The sequence below is a fragment of the Carassius gibelio genome, chromosome B13, assembly GCF_023724105.1.
Source record: "Carassius gibelio isolate Cgi1373 ecotype wild population from Czech Republic chromosome B13, carGib1.2-hapl.c, whole genome shotgun sequence".
Classification (NCBI taxonomy): domain Eukaryota; kingdom Metazoa; phylum Chordata; class Actinopteri; order Cypriniformes; family Cyprinidae; genus Carassius; species Carassius gibelio.
Genome location: NC_068408.1, coordinates 4,306,325 through 4,333,135, shown reverse-complemented (window position 1 = coordinate 4,333,135; position 26,811 = coordinate 4,306,325). Strand labels below are relative to the sequence as shown.

The 26,811-nt window shown below is 36.0% G+C and overlaps 1 protein-coding gene and 2 long non-coding RNA genes across 8 annotated transcripts in view; 1 reads left to right on the top strand and 2 right to left on the bottom strand.

The window, feature by feature from the left end:
- Positions 1-4,070: 4,070 nt before the first annotated feature.
- LOC127970348 (uncharacterized) lies at positions 4,071-7,333 on the bottom strand. The gene is made up of 2 exons (XR_008156591.1): positions 7,123-7,333; positions 4,071-4,670 (listed from the first exon to the last, which is right to left on the bottom strand). It is a non-coding gene; the product is annotated as an uncharacterized LOC127970348 (long non-coding RNA).
- A 2,641-nt stretch (positions 7,334-9,974) lies between these two features.
- On the top strand, positions 9,975-13,769 carry LOC127970347 (uncharacterized). The gene is made up of 4 exons (XR_008156590.1): positions 9,975-10,131; positions 10,209-10,281; positions 10,575-10,829; positions 12,836-13,769. It is a non-coding gene; the product is annotated as an uncharacterized LOC127970347 (long non-coding RNA).
- Positions 11,635-26,811, bottom strand: part of LOC127970340 (fibroblast growth factor receptor 2) — a 48,223-nt gene continuing 33,046 nt past the window's right edge. For all 6 annotated transcript variants that reach the window (XM_052572853.1, XM_052572854.1, XM_052572851.1 and 3 more), the window contains 7 exons: positions 25,309-25,419; positions 24,803-24,993; positions 23,837-23,959; positions 21,639-21,709; positions 17,468-17,605; positions 15,362-15,467; positions 11,635-13,464 (listed from right to left, as the gene is read on the bottom strand). In XM_052572853.1, coding sequence (XP_052428813.1) covers positions 13,300-13,464; positions 15,362-15,467; positions 17,468-17,605; positions 21,639-21,709; positions 23,837-23,959; positions 24,803-24,993; positions 25,309-25,419 — 905 coding nt within the window. In that variant the 3' untranslated portion in view covers positions 11,635-13,299. The remainder of the gene's footprint in view (positions 13,465-15,361; positions 15,468-17,467; positions 17,606-21,638; positions 21,710-23,836; positions 23,960-24,802; positions 24,994-25,308; positions 25,420-26,811) is intronic.

The window sequence follows — 26,811 nt, the reverse complement described above, 5'->3', positions numbered from 1 at the left end:
TCGTGAACCAACACAAATCTACGAACATATCCAGGTAACGGTTTACTGCTAGCTAGTAAAACTCTGTTAATATGATGTGCTGCACCTCAAAAAACATTATGTGCGTTATAATTGAGTTTGTAGCATGATTCAACTCATTTTAAATAGTTTGACCACTGCAATTCAGCTGGTGACAATTGAATAAGAAATCATTTAAGAAAGTATCCAGTCATTTCATACCACTTTAGTGAGTGTTAAATATATCAGTATATATTGTAATACATATTGTATTTAATTGTATTAGTCTACTGTATACAGAGTGATAGTCGATGTAAAAAGAGCAGTGGGAGAAGCAGATGAACACAAAACAGCATTACAACCTGAAGAGCAAATGGGAGAGTAAACTTACTTCATCGTTCAACTAAACTGTGCTCGTATATGTTTTAAACACTTCGGCTACCTTATATGTTCTTACTTCACTCATGTATTAAATGTGCGTTCCTTGAAAGCATGCAGTTTTCTAGCATATTCACTTTAATTTCTCAGGTAATATCAGTGGTATGATCTGTGGCCAAAATCACAAGAACAACTAGTTTAGACAATTTAGTAGTCACTGAATATTGATAGGGACATGTTTATAGCTTCCCTACTAAACTCTACACCCTTGCAGGACATACAAAAATGAGAGTGTGTTATGAGGCACGCAGTGTGCAGACTGAGTATGACTGAAAATACTGAACAAATTCTGGCAATTTGCAAGCCCTAAACAGCATTTATGATTATGGCTTTGATTATAATGTCAAAACAGTGTAATTAGGCAGGTCATTATAAATGGTTCTCTCAGTCTCTGGAGGGATCGTATGGTCTACTTTCTGTTCTGTCTGTCACTATGCCAAAACATTTGTGACCTCAATGTTTCCAGCATGCTGTCTATTTACGGCTCATTCACAGGAGCGTCAATAGAATTTAAAACCCATACAACAGAGTAAGTTCCTCTCCGACTCATCTGAGAACACCGATAGTTCATTGACAAAGCAGACATCATTCCAAACAAGGTTAACCGAGCACTAAACAAATGACTATTAAACAAGTTAAAGGCCCAGACATTCAGGCTGCATTGTGTTTCAAGATCTTTCTAAGACTTACTCATGTTTGTGCTGTTGATTTCCCTCCATATGGTGCCATGATGTCACTTCCTGTATGATTGTGTCATTAAGGAAGCAGCTTTTGTTATTTGAAGGGATTTTAACAAAATACTAACATGGTCAAAAGTGATTTTAAGGACAGGAAGAACATAGAAGTTGTTTAATAATTAAAACAATATTCACAAGATAACTTATAATAAATTAAATAAAAACAAAACATAATTTCATGAGACAAACTCTTGGCAAACAGTTTTTCCCCAAGTCAGGTTGAAATATAATATATGTCTGGGAGTTGGCAAAAAGGTTACTTAGTTTCCTCAGAAGTCTGACTTTGCTTCAACAGCAGTATTTCATTATTATCTCGTGAAGACTTGCAGTTCCATTCAGAACCTCTAGGGGTTTGTAAACACCCTCTTCAGAGGCTGACCCTGAACCACATGTCCGCTGTAAGCGCTGGTGTTTATGGGCTGCACAGTGTTGCTCTGAAGTGGAGATGATGTCACTAACCAGCTCGAGATGGGGAAGCACTTCACACTGGGGTAAACAGTAACCAGGTAATGAAAGGCCGTCCACCGCCGTGAGGCCCGTGACCCTCAGCCGCGAGGAGCACGCATGACTGGACCGTTCCCATATGGACAAAAACTGACTCCATAAGAGCTGCACCTGCATTGGTCTGTTCTTGTTGGAAAGAGACAATTTTATAATGTTGAATTTAGAAAATTTAACTTTCTTTCTTTCTTTTATTTTTAAAAGTGGAGAGGGTAATTTTAATGTTAAAGTATTCCAGTTTTAATCTGCAACATACAGTAAATGTAGTACAAATAGTACAGTTTGAGGTTGGTAAGATGTTTTTTGTTGTTGTTGTTGTTGATGTTGTTTTTGTTTTTTTTGTTTTTGACAGAAGTCTCTTACACTCACCAAGGCTCCATTTATTTGATCAAAAATACAGTGTAATTTTTTTTTTTAATATTACAAATTCAAATAACTGTGTTCTATGTGAATATATTGTAAAATGTAATTTATTCCTGCAATGCAAAGCTGAATTTTTATCATCATTACTCCAGTTTTCAGTGTCCTTCAGAAATCATCCTATTATGCTGCTTTGCAGCTCAGGAAACATTTAATTTATCATTAATTATGAATTTTATTTTTTATTTTTATTTTTCAGAATTATTTGATTGAAGTAATGTTGAAAATAAAATTAATTATGTGAAATAAAATAATAAAAATTAATTAAAATAAAATAATCCTGTAGTTTTTGATCATTATTGCTGAATCTCTAAAATATGTTTATCTTTCACAAAAAAAAAAAATATTGTTTTTGTAAAATGTTTAGTGTTCTACTGATTTGAGGTTTCATTCATGTCTAAATGGGTTACACATTGATTTCTGTTCCTCTCCGTTCACTTCCAGAAAACTGGATTTTGGATATAAACTCCACACAGACGCAGCAAACAGTCATTCCAGCCCGTACCAAGAGGCATTTAGTGTTTTTGCGTGACTGAAGTTCATATAAAAAGACTTTGTCTCATAATTTGCTTGGTTTGGATGGCGTCCATCAGCGAGGGGGTTTTATTTGGTGCTTTTGGTGTGACGGACTGAACCTTCGCTCACAAACCCCTTTCAATATGGTTCACATTTCTCAACTCATACTAAACGCGCCATGAATCATCTGTCGTCATAACCAATGAATACAGGCTATTGATCTTTATAAACACGCTGGCATCCTCAGGGGATTGATTTCTATCACATTCACCAACTCAGACCACTGACAGAATGAATGCTGAAACCGTAGACAATTGAATGCGCTCGGCGGAAAACTCTCATTTCTCTTGCTCGTGAATCTATGCGGCAGACTTCCATTTGCTAACCATTAAATGAGCCAGATTGAGATCATCTTCCAAACCGACGTCTGCCTGTCCTCCACTGAACTTCAAACCACACAGTCATCGAGTCGAATGGATTTATAGCTGCTGCGTTTCAGGCTCATCAAAGGAAAGTGTCTTACAAGAAGTCAACACTTCTCACAAGCCAGTTTACTGACGCATCTGACGAGTTTCTGAATGAAACAGGATATTCAGTGTGATTTCAAGTGGAAGAATGATTTGTGCCCAAAAAGAGCAGGAACATGCTTTAAATAAGTAAATGGGTTGATTTTGATGTCTGTTGACTTTAGCAGTTGCAATCATGCATGCAGAACTCCAACTGAAACAGGCAACGTCGACGTCGTTGACAGACACAGTGAATGTGTCTTCAGCATCATAAATCATTTTTGATGACGTTCATTCGGCCAACACAAACTCTTCAGGTCACAGGCCAAAACCTTCCAGTTCACGAGTGCTACAACACATCTTGGCGTTCATTACCCCAAAAGTCTTCAGGTTCAGAGCCGCCCTTGTGAAAAAAGAATTGCTCTTAATAGTACTGAGTTCAAATCTTAAAAGTATATTTTTAAAACACTGTACTTGCAGACAATCTAACATCAATTAATTAAAAGGCCAGTGTACTTAAAGACTTTTATGATTATGTTTCTTAAAACACTTAAGTACACTTTTAAAAAGTGCATTTTGTAATGATGTCAACTTTGATTTTTTTTTTTGAATTTTTCTTTTAAAGTACATTGCAAATCATTATGTTTTAATAATTTTCTGTAGTGTTTTATTGCTGTATATTAGTATCATGGAGATACTATTATAATTTTTATGTTTTATATATTTTATTTCAGTTCATGTTTAGTTCAAGTAATAATTGTTACTTAACGGTTGCAATAATTAATTTTTTTTTATTATTATTACTATTATTATTAATATTATTATTATATCAAAGTTATGAGCCTATGTGTGTGTGTGTGTGTAGTTATTCAGTAAATTATTATGATTATTGTTTATACACTTTCATTTACTAAATTGCTAAATTACTAATATAATTAAATACAGGACATACAGGTTTCAGTCAAATGTATTTAAGTTTAGCATGAATGTTTATCAGTACATTCGGCAGTGCACTTTAACTATATTTCAAAGACAACAGAAGTAATGTAATTACATATAAAGATTAATAGATTAATAGGACCTACTTACATGGGTCAGAAAAGTACTATTGAGGTCAACTTATTGCATTTAAAATAAACTTAAACTATAATACATATTAATTTAATTGCAATTAACATGCAAAGAAGTGTCTGAAAACATTACACTCAGTTTGCACTTAGGGTATTTTAATGTAAAGTATATTAGTTTTGTAATAAAGTATGCTGAGTATACTTGTTTTGCACAGGGGGGTGAGTCTGCAGCACAGGGCTCTGGTTTGTTTTTCCATCATTGGTGGTTGGTTGCAGTTGGAGTTGGGCTGGGTTGAGATGTTGAGCCCAGCTGTGTGCTCTGCAGACGGTGCCAGAGAGGGCCTGGACGTCCGCCTAGAACCACAACTGCTGATGGCCCGCGCCTCTGTCAACCTGGAGCCCCGGACAAAGCACCTTTTCAGAACTCGCTCTCCTTCAGACTCACTTTTTTCCCCCCTTCCCTTTGGTCTAGTCATCTCCATGAGCTTGGGGGGAAAAAATGGGATTTATAATTATCATGATTTCCATTACAACTTTCATCCTGCACTGACTGAGATGGTCCTCACTGCAGAACACAAGATCCATAGGGCATGGTTGGATCCAGATCCAACTCCTCCCACCTGTACCTAAACCTACCCGTTTCCACCCCCTGATCCCTAAAACCTACCCGTCTCCACCCCCTAGATGTGGATGCAACCACGCCCCTGGATCTTGTGTTCTGCAGTGAGGGGCTACTGGACGGATGGCTGAGGATGGCTGTGTTCAAGGCGTATCTTAGTCCTTAAAGAAAAATAATGAAAATTCTGTCATTATTTATATTATTTACCCTTTTGTCATTCCAAACGTGTAGTTTTTTTTTTCCTGTGGAACACAAAATAAAATAAAATGCATCTTAATGCATCTCTTTTCTATACAAAGCTAATTTACAGTGACCACATCGATCAAGTTTTAATTTAAGTAACACATTTTCTTAAACTATTAAAATTATATTATATATTTTTTGTATACCCTAAAAAGCACACACACACGTGTGTATTACAGTATTTTTTATGTATATTTTGAATTAGCTTTTATTAAAAAAAATTATTTTATTATATCTGGTCTGAGAATGGACGAGTATATAATATAAAGTGTTTTACGTTTTTTTGTTGTTTGTTTGTTTGTTTTTGTTTTCTAATAATTTTCATTACAAATCTTATAATTAAAAATGTAATAATTTTTAATAATTTAATTTAATTTCAGCTTTAAATAAAAAGTTTTAACAAATTTAGTCTTAGTCAACAATAACAACAATTATTTGCAGCAGACAAAACAAGACTTTGTTTCCCTTATTTTAAACATTTGTATTTTTTTGCATGAAATGTTGTTTAGCCTATTATAATTCACGTGTAAATATTACCCATTTATTTATTTCTTATTTATCTTTTATTTTAATTTATATATTTATTTTTTTCATAAACTATTCCTTAAATGCCCTTTAAGAGAACTTTTTAAACTTCCCAATTAAAGAACAAACTACTGTGAACCTTTTTAGTTGGCTATACTCTGTTTTGGCCAAGGGCACTTGAATAATAACAAGCAACAGAAAGAGGTAAAGAAAGTTAGGGGGGTGACGATAGTTGGAAACTGGAATTAGCGTTTCTTGCCAGGACAAGATGGGAGAAGTTCTTGTCCTCACAGGTAGTCAGCATTGAGTCACGGCCAGGAAGAAAACTGATTTAATTACATTCTAACCCCAAGACAAGCACAGACATTCCTGAGCTTTTGGAAGGACAGCTTCTTCAACCTGCAGCCGGCAAGCTAATTATCCACACAATAGACACTGTGTCCAGGTAAATGACTTTAGATATTGAGAATTAGCTGAGGGAAAAATCTCAGGGAACGGGAGCAAGGAGGTCATCCTTCTTCTCTTGTATGGTGTTGTGCTTGGGATTCTTTGGCTCCTCTGTTTGCCCACTCAAATGAGCAGCTGTCTCTGATCCGCCAGCTACAGACTAATTAAGTCATGCTAACACTGAAACCACCTTGCAGCCAGTAAATATCACTCTAAACATTATAAAAAGCAGCAACGTTAAGAATCAAGTACCAGTATTAATTAAGAACTTATGCAAAGCGATTTGTTACTACTGGTTTCAGACCCTTCAGCAAACATTTCAAAGTTTTGTTCCCATAATCTTTGAAACATGTTAAAAACAATCTTTTAAAATGTGGACCTTTTCACATATTCAGAAAAAATTAAGAAATAATGTTTTATAGCAGTATGTTCTCATAATCTATTTTTGTTAGCTGGGTTTGACTCTTTGCATTCACACGCAAAAGACTCGGTTCTTTTTAATGAATCTGTTAAAAATTTATGAAACGACTGAATTCATAACTTTTGACTTCATAACTTAGTCTAAAATTAGCTAAAAATTCATTTCCAGAAATAATGCATTTCATGTTTTGTTACAATAAAAATGGCACTTTAATTAAATGATAAGTAGACACACACACACATTTCTACACTATCTCTTATATCAAAGAAAAAAGGTTAAGTATAAAACAATTTCTAAGAGAATAGCTAAAGAAACAGAATAATTCACTGGAATCAGAGGCCATACATTTCTTAGTGTTGATGCACAGTTCTGGATTATTAGTGTTCAAAGCGTCACGTTCCACCTCAAGATATGAGGAAAACACCAGCAGGCCAACAGCATCAGTGCTCTGATGAACTGCTCATCTGCTCATTTTCAATTAAACCTCATTTATGAGGCTGCGCTTTTTTATTGCTGTTTTTATTGGCTGACTTTATGACAGTAGCTGCACATCTGCTAACCCTCTTAAGCTTCAGAGACTCTATTGACAACTTAAGCCCTGTGGAGATACCCAAGCTTTAGTATTGTACTTGATCAGTTTTAAAAAATGTTGAGGTGAATCTGGGGATTTGCAAGTACCTACCTCAACCTCAATCTTTCACATTTCTCTTGTGTAGATGATCTCTGCACTGAAGAAACTATTAACAGGGTGCAACTTTTGAGCAACTGCAACAGCACACTTCAGCTACTGGCTTGAAAAGTGTACAATCTTTGTCACACCAAACAGAACTGCTAAAACAATCTTTGCTTTACAGCCTATGTTTCAAACACACTTACTGAGCACTTACCTCATTGGTCAGGAAACTGACAGTCCCACCCCCAAACTCACACTATTGGCTGAAAGTTTTCTGAAATGGTATCAATGGCGGCTCTAGACAAATTTTACTAGGGGGGCCAAGGAGGGGCCAGTGTTTAACCAGAGGGGCACATTAAAAATGGCAACATATTTTACTGTAATTCAAATAAATACAAAAATTAATTCTTGAAAAAATCTACACAGTAATTTTACACAATCTAAACATGTTAATAAAAACAAATTACTATTAGTAGCCTACTCTTATAAAATTCAATCAGGCAATCATACATTTCACAATTTAATATTTATATATGAATGTCAAGAATTCAGAAGTGTATATATTTATAATGCTTACACTACACTACACAGAAATAATATACAATTAAATTATGCTTATTTTAAATGTACTGTGCAGGCTAAAAATATAGTAAGCTTTTAATAATCTTTCAGTGTGCAAAACCATGATAATATGAAACACTTCAAAACTGAGCTCACAAAGTGATTTTAAGCATTCATAGTCAAATCCATGTTGAAGTGTTCAATGGATTTTTGTTGCAGTGTCTCTTTCCAGTAAAACAAAAAAAGATGCAAAATTCCTAATACCAATTCCTTACATAATACCTAATTGGAATAGCATTGTGGAGAATCTACCTTGGGAGAAAGTATGGACCTTGCCTCATAGATATCTGCTTACCAACAAAGTAAAATAAATAACATTTAAGTTAATTCACAACCGTTACCTAATTAAAGTTAGACATTGACGTGAGTTGCTGTTTTTGTCATTCTTCTGAAGAAGTCTTCATTCATTTATTTTGGCAATGCTCCTACATTGAAAAATTTTGGTCAGACTTTTTGGCATTTATTCAGTGTTAGTTTGTAAGTGACTTCTCTTTTTGTTTTAATTTGGATTGTTTGACCATTCAAAAGAGAATACTGGAAAATATTACATAATTAATTTATGTTTCCTGTTAGCTAAATTTCACATTTAGCTATAAACAAAAGTTTACTTGCTATAAACCTCTATTTTCTTTATTCAAATTGGACTTATACCACATCTCGACTTAAGAGCGGGTTCGCGAATCATTTGAGTCAGATCACTACTTCAGAGGGCGTTCGCGAATCATTTGAGTCAGATCGCTACTTCAGAGCGGGTTTACAAATCATTTGAATCATTTGAGTCAGATCGCTACTTCAGAGCGGGTTTACAAATCATTTGAATCATTTGAGTCAGATCGCTACTTCAGAGCGGGTTCGTGAATCATTTGAGTCAGATCGCTACTTCAGAGCGGGTTTACGAATCATTTGAGTCAGATCGCTACTTCGGAGCGGATTCGCGAATCATTTGAGTCATATCGCGACTTCAGAGCGGGTTCGCGAATCATTTGAGTCAGATCGCGACTTCAGAGCGGGTTCGCGAATCATTTGCGTCATTTGAGTCAGATCGCGACTTCAGAGCGGGTTCGCGAATCATTTGAGTCATATCGCGACTTCAGAGCGGGTTAGCGAATCATTTGAGTGATATCGCGACTTCAGAGCGGGTTCGCGAATCATTTGAGTCATATCGCGACTTCAGAGCGGGTTCGCGAATCATTTGCGTCATTTGAGTCAGATCGCGACTTCAGAGCAGGTTCGCCAATCATTTGAGTCATATCGCGACTTCAGAGCGGGTTCGCGAATCATTTGCGTCATTTGAGTCAGATTGCGACTTCAGAGCGGGTTCGCGAATCATTTGAGTCAGATCGGGACTTCAGAGCGGTTTCGCGAATCATTTGAGTCAAGTGGCCTCTCTAGACAAATTTTACTAGGGGGGCCAAGGAGGGGCCAGTGTTTAACAAGAGGGGCACATTACAAAATGGCAACATATTTTATTTAAATGTAATGCAAATAAATACAAAAATTAATTCTCGAAAAAATCTACACAGTAATTTTACACAATCTAAACATGTTAATAAAAACAAATTACTATTAGTTCTCTTATAAAATTCAATCAGGCAATCATTTCACAATTTAATATTTATATATGAATGTCAAGAATTCAGAAGTGTATATTTATAATGCTTACACTACACTACACAGAAATAATATACAATTCAATTATGCTTATTTTAAATTTATTGTGCAGGCTAAAAATATAATAAGCTTTTAATAATCTTTCAGTGCGCAAAACCATGATAATATGAAACGCTTCAAAACTGAGATCACAGAGTGATTTTAAAAGTTTACGGCTTTTAAAACGTGTGTGATCTAACAGGCACAAGCGAGTCTTTTAAAAACAGCAACAAACATAAAATACAAATACACAAAATAAAAGTCATTTTATGCAAATCCACAGGCTTCTTATCTACAGATCAAGCATTATAATGTGAGTATATAATAATTTGGAGAGAGTTTTACCATGCATCCTGCTGTAAATGGACGAGGTGCGCGCTATTTGAATACTGAATGGAGAATGATTGACAGCCGCAGAGGAGGGAAAACAAGGTTTCCGTCAAACTTTAATTTAATGATGTAAATAGTCTTCTGTCCATAACATTACGCTATGGAATTGCTTCAGATGACCAAATAACCCAAACTGATGTGCAAAAAAACGGGAGGCGCCTAAAATGCTAAAAGCGCGATGTTTGCAAGTGTTTGGGTGTGCTGCACTAATTTACCCGTGTAGAACGTTGCGTCACATTAGTTCCGCTTTTGGCGCTCGCGTGTAAAATCATATTACTTTTTTTTTCCAGCACGGGGGCCCGACATGTCTACAGAGACATCCCTCCCTAGGCCTCCGTGTAGAATCGCCACTGAATGGTATGTTTAAATATGCAAATGTTGCATTTTCTATATCATATTAAATATGTGCTAACTTGCATACAATTCCACAACAGAAATGTAAGTTGGTGCTACTGAAGTGGAGATTTCTGGCTCGGTTAATGGGAAATAACCTGTAAAGTTATGCATGTAAGTGAAATATACAGACTTAAAGTGCACTAAAATAAACACTTAAATACGTATTTTAGATGCTTTCTTTCCACTAGTCTTGGAAGTTATGCAAGCAAAACAGCACAAAATCTCACAATTCATTAATGCATAAATGATGCACCAATTTAGGTTGTGTGAATTGAATCTTAAAACATCATTCTCTAAAAATTACCTCTAGAAATTCCTCTTGACTCTTCTAAAAGAGAGGGCAAAGCTATGAAAGCGTCTGTAGCACTGGATGTGGTTTATGTTACTGATTAACTCTCTCCCAGCGTCGCCCGTGTGTTATCTGTGAGCGCGGGTCTGTCTCACACCCGACTCATGTTGACATTCCAGAGGACTGGACCTTGTGCAAACAGCCTTTGACAGATGGAGGCTACGAGAACCAGTAGATTGAGATGGCAGTCTGTGCTCTTGGGCCTCCTCACGTATTTCAACGGCTCTGAGCTGAAGAACTTTACGTGGCAGATGCTCATCACAGTCTTTCATTTAGTGGATCATACAGGATGATGGAGAGTAGTAATGAGGTCAGTGAAAGGCATGACAGGTTTCAGTCACCATAGTTTTTGTAATTTTTTTAGATGAGGAGAAGATTGTGCTTTCCTGAGTGGCGCCATTGAGCTTTCAACTGTTTTAGACAGCCTTGTGAAGAATAAAGAAGAAAATGAATAGTAACCAAAATAAAAGGTAATTTGTTTAGTATCTCAAATTGAAATCAAATGGAGACCAAATAAAAGCTTCTCAGAAGTTTCTAGTGAGAAAAACACCCCAGTAATTTCACGTGTCTCCTCCAGTGCCTTAAAGATCTCAACAAGGTCTCAAAACTCACATATGCATAAACAAAATACAGAAGCTTTAAAACAATGTCCTAGGTCTCGATATGAATTTATCAGATTCTACTTTTTTTATGTAAAGACTAAAACTACAATGAAGATGTGTTTGCAGGCTTGCTATTTTTATACTGTATTTAAACACTCCTGATTTTTTTTCCCCCGCAAACATAACTATTATCACCCAGCCTATTATACGTAGTAACATTTAAATATGTACAACTTTATCTGCATATATACAAGGGAAGAGATACTATATAGAAAATCTCAACTGCTTGATTGCTCGTATCATTGCAAAATATAAACTGTATTATCTGCTAAATGCGACTATAATGCATGACAATATTAAGATATTATGAACATTAACATGATTTTCTGCAAGGCTGCTTTGTAACTGTGTACTGTAAAAAAACGCACTATATAAATTCTGCTTGAATATAGATACCAGAAAGGGATTTACTTGGAAAAGCGAAACGAAATATAAAAACAAAGCACACACAAATCATTTTTTTCATCTTTAATTTTACAAATCTGTCAGGAACACTTGTTGAGAACAACCTCAGCTCATTTGTCTGGAAGAAAAACACGTGAGCGATTCGTAATACTTTCGAGTTGATGTGGGTAAAACTGCGCAAAATATACTGCAACCTTTTTTCCAGTATTTCATCAAATTCAAATGCAAACTTCAGTGTGAGAAAAACAGCTGGATAAAACGACATCCTCTACTAGAGAAAAGGGATTAGCTGACTATAAAAAATGTATGTTATTTTTGCATTTTAACTTACCATTCACATTTGTATATATATATAAAAAAGACGTAAGAAATGCAAATCTTTTGATACCAGCTACAAATAATTCTTGGTACCACTGAAATGTCATTTTAAATTACAAAATAAACATTATGAATCATAATTGTTTCTACAGTCATCATTAATATTATTATCTCTTTATTATTTTGATCCTTTTGATTTTTTTTAACACAAGTCAATAAATTAACACGCTATCTCTTTCCCTGAAAGCCAATACGTGACTGTGTCAGCTAGTGAGAGTTGCGCAGGACCCGACATTAAACTTTTCCAAAAGATTTTGTGCGCCAGGATCCGAACCAGCACCACGGCTAAATGTGCCTGGAACATATGCATGAAAACTGAGAGTTTTGTGGCTTTTAGTTCATGTTTTTTTAGTTTTGAGGTCATCTAAGCGCTAATACATTCCCGAAAAAAATGACAAAGAAAAGAGACAAAAAAGAAAACTGAACTTGTCAAACAATTTCATGGCGTTTTTTAATGTCGAGTCCTGCTATATATGTGTGAATGTAAGTCTGGGAATGTAATAGAAACATCTAGATGTGTCTACATCTCTTTCTCACTCTGCGGGAAAAGGGAGGAATTGTTCGGAAGTCCATACAAAAAATAATTCATTGTAAATATATAATATATATTTTTACATTTTTGAATATATTTACAAATATACCCAACACTATATACCATGTATTATTTATTTTTTAACCATTAAGGATAACTGCTCTGGATTTTTGTATGATAACTATGTTATCATGGTAAAAACGGAGCATTTTAAAAAAATTAAAATTAAAAAAAATCAACTGGAGGCAGTGTTATGTTTTCTTCTACTTCTTCTTCTTCTGTTAGTTGTATGTTTCCTTATTGTACTCATATCCTATTTTCTCCTTTTTGTCTCTTAAGAGTTCGGTGCTCCATCGTTCATTTCTCTCGGGAACACAGAATCCTGGAATGCCAAGCAATGGAATGATGGCAAGAATGTAATAGAATTCCAACACAAATGGAAAAGAATCATCAAAATAAACAAAAAAAGCAAGAGGTGGGTCATTAAAAGCAGTCACTTTTCTTCAGTCCTCATCCTCTTTTTAAGAGCTTGGTCACATGTTTCTGTGTGCGCAAGTGTGCGTTTCCACAAAAAAAGGCACCAGCGCTTCACACACTTCAGTTTCTTTCCGGAAAAGCAGCACTGCTGACGTCTCAGCCTCCTTTGGCACGCTCCGAAAGTCCAGCGGGAGCTTTGCAAGGAGTCTAGAGGCAGCATACGGTTCTGGATGGGGACAAGGGAATTGTGGGTAATAGTCTCTCAGTCTTGTTGAGAACTGCAAACGTAGCTTGGATGTGGTGGGTCTGGAGAAGGCTGAAGAGGCTCATGTTTTTATGCCTCCGTTGATGTGCTGGTACTTGGGAAGGCAGGGCTCGTCTGCTAAGGGCTCGTGGGAGAAGACCGAATCGTCTCCGGAGGAGCAGGAGCTGCGTGTGTCGGGGAAGCTGGGAGAATACTGCTCCACTGGGGCGCACAGGTCCAGATACTCCTACATACACAGAGATGAAGCTGTCAGTATAAACATGACCAGAACTACAGCTGCCACATTTACTAGGGAAAACTACCTATTTCTATTAGTGAATTGAAAGAGAACCTATCACATGGAAATAAAACCTATTCCCAGAAATATTCTTTGCATTTTAACATGGTTGTGTGTCACTTTTATTAATTTTCTTTTAATATGTAAATATAGTTTTTTTTTTTTAGTTTATTTAATTGTTTTAGTAAAAAATAAATAACTGCTGAAATAAAAAAAATCCAACGCTTGAAAAATAAAAGTTTTTGTTTACATTATATATGTTTACTGTGTATTTTCATTGTGTATATATAAATACAAAATATGTTATGATTATATTTAACATTTATATATAATATAAAATCTAAGAATATATAAATGTATAAACATAAATATTTTCCAAATATATACTGTGTGTGTACTTATATATATGCACATATATGATGTAAAAAAAAAACTTTTCAGATGTGATTAATCATTTGACAGCACTAATATATATATATATATATATATATATATATATATATATATATATACATACACACACACACACACACACACACGTATATAAATCTTTTTTAACATTATAAATCGCTTTATTGTCATGGAATTAATTTAATTCTTTAAAAAACAACTTTTGAACTATTATATTGTATATAATATATAGTATATATTGTATATAATAATAATAATAATAATACATTTCTTTATAATGATTATTTTAAACAATACTTTCTGCTGTTGCCTTGGAATAAGTTCAAGTTTTCCTTATTTTATTTATTTATGTTATTATTATTACTTTTTACATTTAGTTAGTTCTCACCATTCTCCGGTTAGTCTTTGTCTTTGATGAATAGAGAGTTCAAAAGAACAGCGTTTATTTGAAACAAAATCTTTTGTGACATTTAAAGGGCTTTACTGTCACTTTTGATCAATTTAATGTGTCCTTGTTGAATAAAACTAATAATGTCTTTCCTTCAAAAACAAAAAATACTGAACCCAAATGTTTGAATGGTAGCGTGTATAATAAAATAATTATTTATAACTCAAATAATACTTTCCGCTGTGGCTCACCAGCAATAACACTGATCTACTAGCCGCTTCCTTAAAAATAAAGTGCGCTCAGTCCGAGTTTAACCATGCTGGAAACCACCGAGCCAGATCCCAAGTCTGAACAATCGTCTTCAGAATGTCAAATCTCAACAATATTTGCTTATTGAATTTCAGCGAATCAGTAACAGAACAGACCACACATGAAGACTTCTACATATTTCTGAAATGCATAACTAAACAGCCAATGCACATAAATATATATGACCAAAAAGGCTGTATTTTCCCTGGTTCATTCCTCAGACAAAATTGGAGCCATTTTCTCTTTGTGGCTGGTATAGAACTATTTGACGAGAGGAAGAGGGGGGTTTTAGGTTGCTGTAAATGAGTGTTGGATTGAACTCTCGCTGCTCAACACAAGGCAGCTCACATTACTAAAGACCTTCACATCTGTGAGCAGTTTAAGACGGGGGGAAGAAAGCAGAGGCACTTTATTACATTTCTAAAGTTCAAAACGGCGATCGAGAGCGGGGCTTTTGGCATCATCTCTCTTCCACGGCTCAATCCCCCCCTTCGACAAGTTCTGACAGATTTCCATCCCTCAGCCCGCCACACGGATATCACGGATGGCAGCTAGGGAACGGAAAGAATCGTCTAGTAGGGATCCATCTGACAACTGAGCAACGTTAGCACGGATCTTGCGAAATGTTGCGAGCCGGAGCCAGTGTTGGCACAGGTTTGATGGATCCCAGAACTATAGGGAAAGCATGAGTGGTTTCGAGTGTGTTTATGCATGTGTGTAAATTTGTGCACGCCTCACCTCGTTGGTTGCCAAAGTGAGAATCCGGTCCAAGTCCTCGACCAACTGTTTGAATGTGGGCCTGTGGGAAGAGATCGCATGCCAGCAGTCCTTCATCATCATGTACCTGGGAATAGACAACGTGACATCATTTATTTATTTCTAAGCTCTGTTTTGGAAATCAACCATTTGTGTGAACAGACATGCTCAGGCGAGTACTCGTGCGCTAAATACCAGGTTTCCATGAAAGGGAAACTGTAATTTTGTTGCTCATGTACAATCTCAAAACTAATGCACACGTCTTATTTTGGCAGCAAGTCAACGTCAAAGTCTGTTAGGTCACAAACACGTTTGCTTACAGGTATTTGTTGTCAATTTAGGATGTGAAGGAGCTCTGCGAAAGGCCATGAGAGCACGATTAACAACTTTCACTTTGAAATTACTATCTGTTGGATGCTCTGAGAAACTGCAATGCATCTTAAGTGCTGGGAAACTAGCTTCACATTGACATAAACAGCATTTTACTATTTTACTTTACTTATAATGGGATGTGTTTCTGAGTAAAACAGCAGGGGAAAAAAAACAGATTGATGCTAGCTTAACTAGTTCACACTAAATGCAAGCTAAAAAATGTTTGCAATGAAACAGCTAAATGTAAGAAATTAGCTTAACTAGTACATACACACAAATACATGCAGGTCAAAAATGTGATAAAAACAAACTAATGCTAAACTAATTGCAATAATGCAGTAAATGTATTTTTTTAAACAAGAAAAAAACTAGAAAATTAGCTCAGCTAGTACATGTACACTACATGCAAGTCAAAAATGTGATTAAAACAGTTAGTTGGACACTAGCTTAACTAATGCATTGCTAAGCTAAATATAAACAAAAAAGCTAGTAGAAAATTAGCTTAATTAGCTTAACTGGTACATAGTATAAGATTAAAACTCTTATCAAAAATCGCTTAACTAAGCGACACAAAGACTCAAAAGACATAAAATGGCAGGAAAACAAAGAGATTAGTTGGACACTAGCGTAAATAGCTCTCTGACATGTTAAATATAACTTTTAAAAAATGCAGCAAAAGTAACTGATTGCTTTTTGAAATAGCTCACTGACAAGGTAAATGCAAGATAGAAAAATAGATTTAAAAGTAGCTTAATTACTGACACACTATATTTAAGAAACAAATTTATTGAGAAAAAGGTGAGTGTTGGATGCCAGCTTGATTAACTCAATGATACATTAAATGCAAGTTATTTATTATTATTAAATCGCCAGATTAACTAGTGCACTAACGATGTAAATGCAATTCTAACTCACTGAAAAGCTGAAGGCAAAATAAAAAAAATCTAAGTAAATGATTAGTGAAACACTAGTTTGATTAGCGCACTGCCAAGGTCAATGCAAACCAGAAATAATAAATAGTAGAAATAAAATCATTAGCAGGACTGTACAAAAACTAATACTAATACATGGACACACTGAAATCAAGTAAAGATATGATAACTAAAATGTTAGTATGATGCCAATTTAAACTTGTCAGTAAAATATTAGCAGTATGATAGCTTAACTAGTGCACTGACTAGATAAATACAAGACAATAAAAATTAGAAGAAAAAAAGATTTGCGCAACATCTGAACAAGTACAAAGACATACTAAATGTAAGCAAAAATAAGGCAAAAATGGGGCGCTAGCTTGACAACGTGAATGAACGTTCGAAAGTTAGCGGAAGCTAGAGATTAAGGTTTATAAAGTTGTAAATATATATTTTTTCTTACACGAATGCTTCATTGCTTCAGAAGGCCTTAATTAAGCCCCCCCGAGCCATGTGGACTTCTTTTATAAGGCATGAGTGCAATTTTTTGGACTTCAAATTTGGGGTTACCATCCACTCCCATTATAAAGCATGGATTAGCCTGGACATTATGTAATATAACTCTGATTGTATTCGTCTAAAAGAAGAATGTCATATACACCAGGGATGGCTTGTGGGTGAGTAAACCATGGGGTCATTTTCATTTTTCAAATTATGGCAAATGCAAAGAGATTTTATTGATCCATAAAAGATTCCTATTACATACAATGCAACATGAAACCTTTGAGAAAACATGGACACTCACAATTCGTTGGTGCAGTTAGCAGGCTTGTCCATGCGATGACCCTCTTTTAGTAGCTTAAAGAGCTCCTCGACAGGTATTCCTGGATACGGAGAACCACCGAGCGTGAAGATCTCCCACATTAAAACCCCGAACGACCAGCTGAAAGAGACAGACACACATTCATCAGATCACTTCACCAGAACAACACACAACAAACACTACTCTCGTGGTTCATATTACACATTCAATCAGTGTTTTGACTGTAAGTACAGAGCGGGTATATTGCCATTTGACAATCAGCATTTTGTTTAGTTGTTCTCGATTATTTAACAACAAATTCCAGCCTCTTCTGTGGTACCATTACTTCACTATCCCCAAAATTTGGATGAGGAACACTCCAAAAATCCCAATTTGATCCATTTACAGTAGTGATATTTGTTGGCACTAACAACACAGTTGCTGTTGAGGTCTCAATGCGGTCTTTCTGCCAGCGTCCCGGACTGTGGGACCACTTTTACACGACTCAAATGGCTATGAACTCAAAGCTGGCTTTTGTCCTCTATGGAACGCCACAATGACACATATTGTCCAGCCAAAACAAACAATAGTGCGACCCACAGGAAACGAATGTCCAGAGGGCAGAAGATTGTAGCGGGGAATGATTTTTCAACACATGCCAATTCCGTGTTGCTTCATCTAAGACGAGGAGGGAAAATAAAATACACAAATGATAAGAGTTTCCACAGAGAGTTTCTGACCTTTGACTCATCATATGCGAGTTTAAAGCTTCCCAAAAATAGGCCAGGGGACATGCAGTGCCAGAAACCCTTATCATCTGCATACGCTTTTATTTATCCTGCTGAGTTAGCAAAAGCATTTCACAGTCAAAGCGGTTATAACGGTTTGAAATCAATGCGTTACACAATGTGCTTAAGAAATACATCTCTACAACTATACACACAGGTTAGTAGAAAAGAAAAGAGGTGAGATTTCTTTAACATCTCAATTGCTTCTCGTAAATGGCAATGTTAATCAGTGGAGAGCAAATTTGAGACTTTGGTGTAATCTCCTGCTTCTCAGATGTTTCTCCTGAGAAAAAGACTCAAAAAATGCCTCAAAACATGCTCCAATACCAACATTCGCAATCAGTGAGATCTCGATATGAACTCCCATATGTCTCACAAAGATACCAAAGCAATTACGAATTCTAATATTTCTCATAAAGATCACTGTAAGTTTCTATTCCCATGAATGTAATACCTCTAGTCTAAACAACTCTTGTCTCATTTATGTCTATTTCTATTTCTCCTTTAGGAGAAACATCGGAGACTGAGAGAACTCTTCGAGTCTCATTAGCTAAAAAGAGCAGCATTTGAACAACACAGTTTTCCTCTGGTTGTCCTCTTTTCTGTTGATCCACAGCAGTCACAACACACAAAACAAACCAAAAAGGCTCTCTACTTTTCTCTGCATGTGTTTGTTTGTCTTCTTCTCGTTTTTATCTAGCGCTGCATCTTCTCTGACATGTTTGCCAAATTCATCATCTCTATTCAGTCACCCCATGTAACCGTGGCCCACCTCCCCATGATCAATCACTCACACTGAGAGAACAAAGAGGTTGACTGCAATGTCCTCTTGAACCCTTGCGCTTCAATGCAATAGGCCACAAATGGCTTGTGTGCAAATGATACAGCTGTATGCTAGACCTTACTTGCTAATTAACAATGAATGAATGACACATTTCACTTGAAAATTAAGAGGGAAAAAAATGGAAATTTGATTTTGCATAAAGAAAATATTGGTCAAGGAAATAATTCCGGAATGCATAAAATACAATTAATTTTCAAAAAGTAAAATAATCATTCAATTACTTGTTTTGTTTTGTCTAGTTTTTTTTTTTTGTGTGTGTGATGATATTTAAACCCAGACATGATCTTGACACATTTCATGGAATGAACTCTAAATGCTAACTAGGCAATAAAGGCAAAAAGTGGCCGAATTTTATAGGGTTAAAAAGGCCAAGACCTTTCTTTAATCTAATTCAGCTGACCTTGCATGAGGCCGGATGAACCTCAACCATAAAATCCATCAATTTAACATCCTGAACAAACAGGAAATTCACACACATGCACCCATATTTCCATTTTTGCAAACTCTGCAGCTTACATCCCATTCCCCTGAGGTCTTATTTGTCAAAACATGCCAATATTTATTATAATTTTATGTATTAATTTAATATGATGTCATGTATGTATCATGTCTGCCTCTGAGCCAATCAGAAAGCTCAGGTCCTTAGTGACTGATGATGCATAATTAGACAAAATATTCAAGCGTTTGCCATCAATAAGGGTCTCTTTGCTATTGATTAGATTGTACAGCAAAAGACCACACAAAGAGAAGGCAAACATGACAAAAGATAATGAGCTGCAAGAGATTACACAACATATATAATCAGGGGTGGACAGTATGACCACATTCTTTTATGATAATATATGTTTTTGTACATTCCAATGGCATTCCATGAAACACTTCACAAATTAGTAATTTGGAACTTGATGGATGCAAACCAAAAGATCAGAATAGTAATAACAAATGAATGTAGGAATGACTTCAGCCTGTGCATGCAGCCAAAACTAAAAAACATCCCACAGAGGTCGCATGAAAAATCCAACATGCACCAAAGCAAAACTTCCGTTTCATCTCTTTAAGAGACAAAAATAAATAAATAAATGAATAAATATGTGAGCTTAAAATGAAAGGGAACAAGCATGCACTAGCGGATGAATGCAAACACAAATGACAGATTTATTTAGACTTTCGAGTCTAAGAAAAAACAATGAAGTAGAGAAGTGGAGTGAAGGGAAGATAGAGGGCCTTTCCGTCGGGGCTCTGGGAGGTGAGAGTCTGGCCCGTCTGAAGGGCTTTGAAGCTGGGCAGATTAGTAACACGGCACTGGTCGCAAGTCGAGCGTGAAATCTCTCACTTTTTCGCTGTAGTGCTGGCCGCGAACAGCCCTTCTTCTTTCTCTTCTGCCAGACAACAACACTTCCTTAACTTTCCATCACTCTTGCTCTTTTTTTCACAAGGGAAACAATTCTTGTACCCCTGAACTCACCTGCCAGCAGTTCCTATTCTTTCCCAAACTACTCGTTTTACACAAACACAGAGCCACTCCAATCACAGTAGAACTGTTTTAGTGCACTCTCCAAACCACTTCAGAGAAACTTTTTACATTTGTAGAAAGAAAAACAGCCTTAACAATATCATTTAGACTTGGATCCATAACAACTTGTGCAGAACCAACCAGAGCAATCCAAAACCAATGAGCAGAAATAACAAGCCATCATCACTAGATGCAAATGATCTGTTATTATTGGCAACACAGTTGCACTGATGTGTTAATATGCATTCAGGTTTAATGTATTTGTTATTGCTTAGATCCAATAAATAATAACCCTATCTGGACAGCCTGAATCCCTGACAATATATAAAAGAAACAGCCAAAAACTCTTCTCTTTTATGTATCTCTTTTCTTCTCTTCTACTGCATTGTATGGAAGCCTGTTTCCTCCACTAAACAAAAAAAAATTTTAACTATGACTTTTTAAATTTTTTCTCGGAATAGCGATATAAACTTGCAATTCTGACTTTTTTCTAAATTCAACTGTGCATTATAAAGTCCAATTCTAAGGTAAAAAAACAAACTTATTTTCTCATGACTGTGAGACGTAAACTCCATTACGAGTTATAACGTCAGAATTACATGATATAACGTTGCAACTGCATGTTATAAAGGCATAATTGCATATAGAAACTCACAATTGTGAGGGAAGAAAGTCACAACTATTTTTGAAAATATATTTAGTGGCAGAAAATGTTTACTTTTTCTATGCTTTCACTATTTCTTAATACTTATACTATTCTGGACGATGTTTGAAACTTTGTACTGCAAGCAATTCTGTGTTTTTGCATCATTCAGATGAATTGCTTATGTATTCTTCATTTGTGAGTTGCTTTGGATAAAAACATCTCATAAATGAATAAATGTAAATGTGCATGGACTAGGGTGGAATATTAAGTTGTACACATCAACAAAAGAGCAATAAAATCTTGTTTTTCACGACATTTCCCCTTTAAAATGAAAAAAATAAAAATAATCACACAACAATGAAGGACATAAACGGCTGACTTACACATCGCTCTGGTGCGTATAGACTCGGTCGAACAGTGCCTCTGGAGCCATCCATTTCACCGGCAGACGACCCTACAGACATCAATAGAAGCAAAGGTCAAAGACAGGCAACACAACCAACATCCAGACACTGTGACACTCACATCTTCATCTGCACCAGACCCTTGTTAGCCTGGAATTTCATTAAGCCCCAAGCAGCCAATAATGATTGCCAATTAAATCTTGTTGGGACGTTTCGCCAAACTCTAATTTCCCCCAGGAGTCGTTGTGGGGTTATAAATTGGAGCAAGTGGAGAAGATACAAGAGTCAATGACATTTGGAGGAGGACCCTGAGTTCACAATCTCCTGGCTCACTGTGTTTTATTTAGACGGGGTTGAACTAGTGTAATTGAATCTAACCCCAGCCATTAATCAGTCATCAGTATCTCTCAATATGGGCTTTGCTCGTTGTTTTAATAATGGTGAACTATGTTTAAAATATTCATGGCCAGATCTATGTGACCTTGATAAGAATGGAGAAATAAATCAAGACTAAAGCCGCAATGATGATTAACGTATGGAAAAGTTGACGCTTACATTTACATCCCTGTTGTAAAATCCAAGTTCTACCAGTTAAAGACTGTCAAGCTGGGTTTTTAGACAAGGTTGTTGGTTTTCTACTGGTTCAACTAACTCTAATCAGCATAACCTAGAAGGTCAGATAGTTTGAAACATGGTTCACCAGTTGGAAATCCAACTGATCAACCATATAAGCCAATTAACCTGCATAAATATCCACCTAGACTCATGCACAATAAGACTAGGAATGTTTATTAAGAAATAAAATTGGACAAATTTTGATTTCGACCCAACTAACGACCAACTAGAATTACGCACAATAAAAATATAAATGTTTAATAATTAAATACGGCTAGTTTTGCTTCAAATCCAACTGATCAACCATGCATGCCATCTAACAACCATAAACGCACAACTAAAAACCATGCACAATAACACTAGGAATTTTATTAAGTAAATAGGGTACATTTTGATTTCATGTTGATCTTTCCTGAACATTGACCCAAACATAATAATGATAACGATGCTATCAATATTCACACTGCCACGTCTGATGACTTAAACTTACAGCCTAAACAAGCATCAGAGACTGGCTAGAGACTGGTATAATGGTGGGAATGCGAGTTACAGCTATGCTAATGTGTTTAGGTTTGTCACTAACATTTCTTTCTCATGAGCTTGAACAACAAGCTTTGGAATAAGAGAAGAGGGCAGGCCCAAATAAGCAAAGAGCTGAAATCACTTTACACACCGACTGCCTGGGAATCTGCAAATCATGCCAAGACTGGCAAGAGGGGTGGGGGGGGGGGGGGGTTGTGGCAGATAAACAGAGGGAAAAAAAGAGAAATGAAAGAGAGAAAAGGTAAGAGAACAAAGAAAGAGATGGCAGGAGGCTGAAAGGAGTCGACCGTGAATATGTCTGTATAAAGGGCACTTCAAGACCCAATGAGATCTAAATCATAGCCACTTAACCCTGACAGACTTAACATTTAGTAGACGCATTTCATTTCATTTAAAGTCTTTCTTACCAGAAAATGTGATCGAAAAGTACTGAGGACTTACTATTCAGACTAGTGTCCAATCAAAAGGTCTTTTTTTTTCTATCTTTTTTTTTTTTTGAAATAAATAAATGAATATTTTATTCAACAAGGACACATCAAAAATTAAATTGATCAAAAATTACATTAATTGTGTTGCAAAACATTTCAATTTCAAATGAATTGTTCTTTTGTATTTGTCGATTTCTAATACTTTCTATTAATAAAAATACTGAAAAAAGTATCTTGGATTCCTTAAAAATGTATTAATAATAATAAAACAAATGTTTTTGGGGGGACATAAAAAAAAGATTTCTGAAGGATAATGTGACAGTGTAGACTGGAGTAATGGCTAGAAATTCAGGTTTATATCAGATATTTTTTTTTTTTTTGGTAAAAATATATTAAAAAAGAAAACAGTTATTTTAAACTGTAATAATTTTCATAACATAACACGTGTATGCCTTTTTCTCAACTTCCTATTTAGGTGTCGTTACATGGAATATCTATAAATATCGACAAAAGAATGCATAGTGGGATGAAAATCAACAAGAAATGTGTTTTATGGTAAAGAGGAGTGTCTCCTGATGAAACGAAACTCACATTTGTGGTCTTTTTATAGTAATCTATGTTGTGGACGTCTCTGGCCAGGCCGAAGTCTGCAATCTTCATAAAGTTGCTTTCCGTGACCAACACATTCCTGGCAGCCAGATCCCTGTGTATACACTGCCATAGAGATGAAGAAAGATAGAGAGAACATAAATCAACACAGACAAAAATCACACACGCAGACACAAACACCACAAAGGTTTTAGGTGCTTTAGGGATAAACCGCAGGGCGGATCCGCATGTGAGCGCGTCTTAGGCTCGATAAGGACAGGAACACATTCCAGACGGGAAGAGGAGCGTGATGACAGTGTTTAGTTAGCTAGTGAGAGCGTTGTGACCGTTGTGCACATCTGCCGTGATTCATTCAATAACTGTCTGAAAAATGTTGCATGAATCGAATAATTTTTTTTTAAAGTGCATGTCAGAATAAACAGCCTTAAAAATGCTTGAACGACCAAACTGTTCAATTGATATCCTATAAACAGTTTAGCAAAGCCTTCAGCATGAAGTCTGGTCCATTTCTATTTATAGACAGCTCAGATTTAGCCGCTTGTTAACTTTTTTTTTTTTTTTTTTTTAAGTTAAGGGACTAGTAGATGTGTCATCAGATACTCTGAGAATGAACCGGAATATACAGGTGTGCACAAACAAAACCCTTGAATAGATTTCATAACGTGAACCTTGAAACTATCCAGCAACTTGTTTCTTCAACACTGTTACTGAACTAAACTGAATCAACTCTGAACTGGATTGAGCTGAATTATGACACTGTACAGTTTGCTGCATAATTGATTAATTTTACATTAACACTGTCATTCTTCCTGTTTATTGGTTCTGCGCTACGGTGTTTAAATAAAAGTGACTTGATTAGTAAGATCAGAACTGAGCCTGAGACCAGCACCATTTAAAGCCTATTTAAGTGCATTTAATGGTATTCATATGGAGTGCATGTGCAGATACCTTCTGTGAGGCTAAATACTCCATGCCTCGAGCTACTTGATAAGTGCAGGACACCAGATCTTTGAAGGTGAGAGGCTCATCTGAAACTCGGGCAATATCGTATGAGTACTCCATTCCTGGGGGCCGCCGGGCCCTTAAATACTCCCGAAGGTTTCCCTTCGATGCATACTCTACTATGACATATAACGGACCTGTGAAAGAAAGAGAGAGAGAGAGAGAGACTGTCATCCCACTGTATTTTTATGAATGAGAGCTTAAATGAAAACTGTGTCATCATTTACTCACTCTCATGTTATTGCAAACGTGTGCATTGCTTTCTTATGTAGACCACAGAAGAATACACTTTCATAGTAATTTTTTTTTTTTTATATACTATGGAAGTCAATGCTAACTGTTTGGTTACCAACTTTCTTCAAAATATCTTTTGTGTTTAACGGAAAAACATACAGGTTTGGTGAGTAAATGATGACAGATTTATCATTAAAATGAATGAGACTTCCTCTTACCGTCCTGTGTGCACGCTCCCAACAGATTGATGATGTTCTTGTGCCGGCCAATCATCTTCATCATCTCCATCTCTGACACCAGGTCAGAAAGATCTTTCTCTGTTGCATCATCTAAGAAAGGTTCAAAATAAAACACAAAATAAACCTAGTGTTCACTGTGACCACTCGACGAAATGTAAATCCCGTTAGTCCTTCCTGATCCCTGCTCCCCACACTGTAAAAGTGGGAAAAACTTATTTACTGAGTTTGTAGCATAATATCCATACACATATACACATAATGCAATGGTATTATGAGTGGTGTGTTAGTATGCTATACATGAGTAGATTGGCCGGACTGTCTGTCTGTGTGGTTTAGTGTTACACTGAAGAGCCGCCACACAGCTCTCCTTTCATTGCCTCACAATTAAAAAGCGCTTCTTCTATTTAGAGTAATTACCTTAGAGACAGTCGGCTTTTCATTATGTGCCTGCTGATCACTGGAGCGAACCTGACACAATCCACTGACCACCATTCCTGTCTTATCTGACTCCAGTCTCTTCTGCTAAGAATGCTGTGCGCTCTTCCCTCCACAACAGATTCATCAACGTTTCAAGACCTTCTCTAAAACTGGGGTTTTTGTGGATTCTGTTGAATACTTTACTGTAGCAAAAAAACATGTTAATTTAGTGTTATAAATATACATTTATTTTATTTATTTATATTTTAACCTAGCTTACATTTTTTATTCTCTTACATTTTATTGATTTAAGTTCATATTTTAGTCGTTTGGTTATGTCCTTTTTCATTTTTGTTATTTGATTATTTTTCTATTAATCTTTACTTTTTTTATTATAAACAGTTGTGCTGCTGTAAAATTGTATATATATTGTATATACTTTTTTGGGGGGGGGTTAAGTTTTTCATCTGGTAGCCTATTTATAATTTCAGTTACCAAAAAAGATGTTTCATAGTTTTCCAACACTGCCGCTTAAAAAGATATTCCTTCTAAAAAATGAAAATTCCGAGTTTTATGAAAATATCTTGAACAGCCACACAACTGTCCACACAGTGAAAAGAGTCTAAAACAACACTGGACCTGATTTATTTCTCTCTATGCACAAAAAACACCAAGATATTCTTTAAACTATCTTCTTTTGTGTTTGACTGAAAAAAGAAATTCAAATGGATTTGGAACAGCATCAGTTAATAATGCCAGAGCGTTCATTTTTAGGTGAACTTTCCCTTTAAGCTTCTAAATGTGTTCTGTCTTGGGCCAGTAATTAAGGCAGGTGTAAGTGATGAACATGTTCTTCATTCAAGTGTTTTCTCCCTGCCCCCTCGGCCCCCTCGGCCCCCTCAACATCCTTTAAAACTTCTTTTGAGCTGCTCCATCACTCCCTCCCTCCCCCACTCTCTTCTCTTTCTTTGTGCAGGTGAAGAGCGAGAGCTGTGCAGCTGGTGAGCACTGGGTCAGCTATGTGGCCTCTTGACCCGAGCTCTACTAACATCACTCAGCACCAAC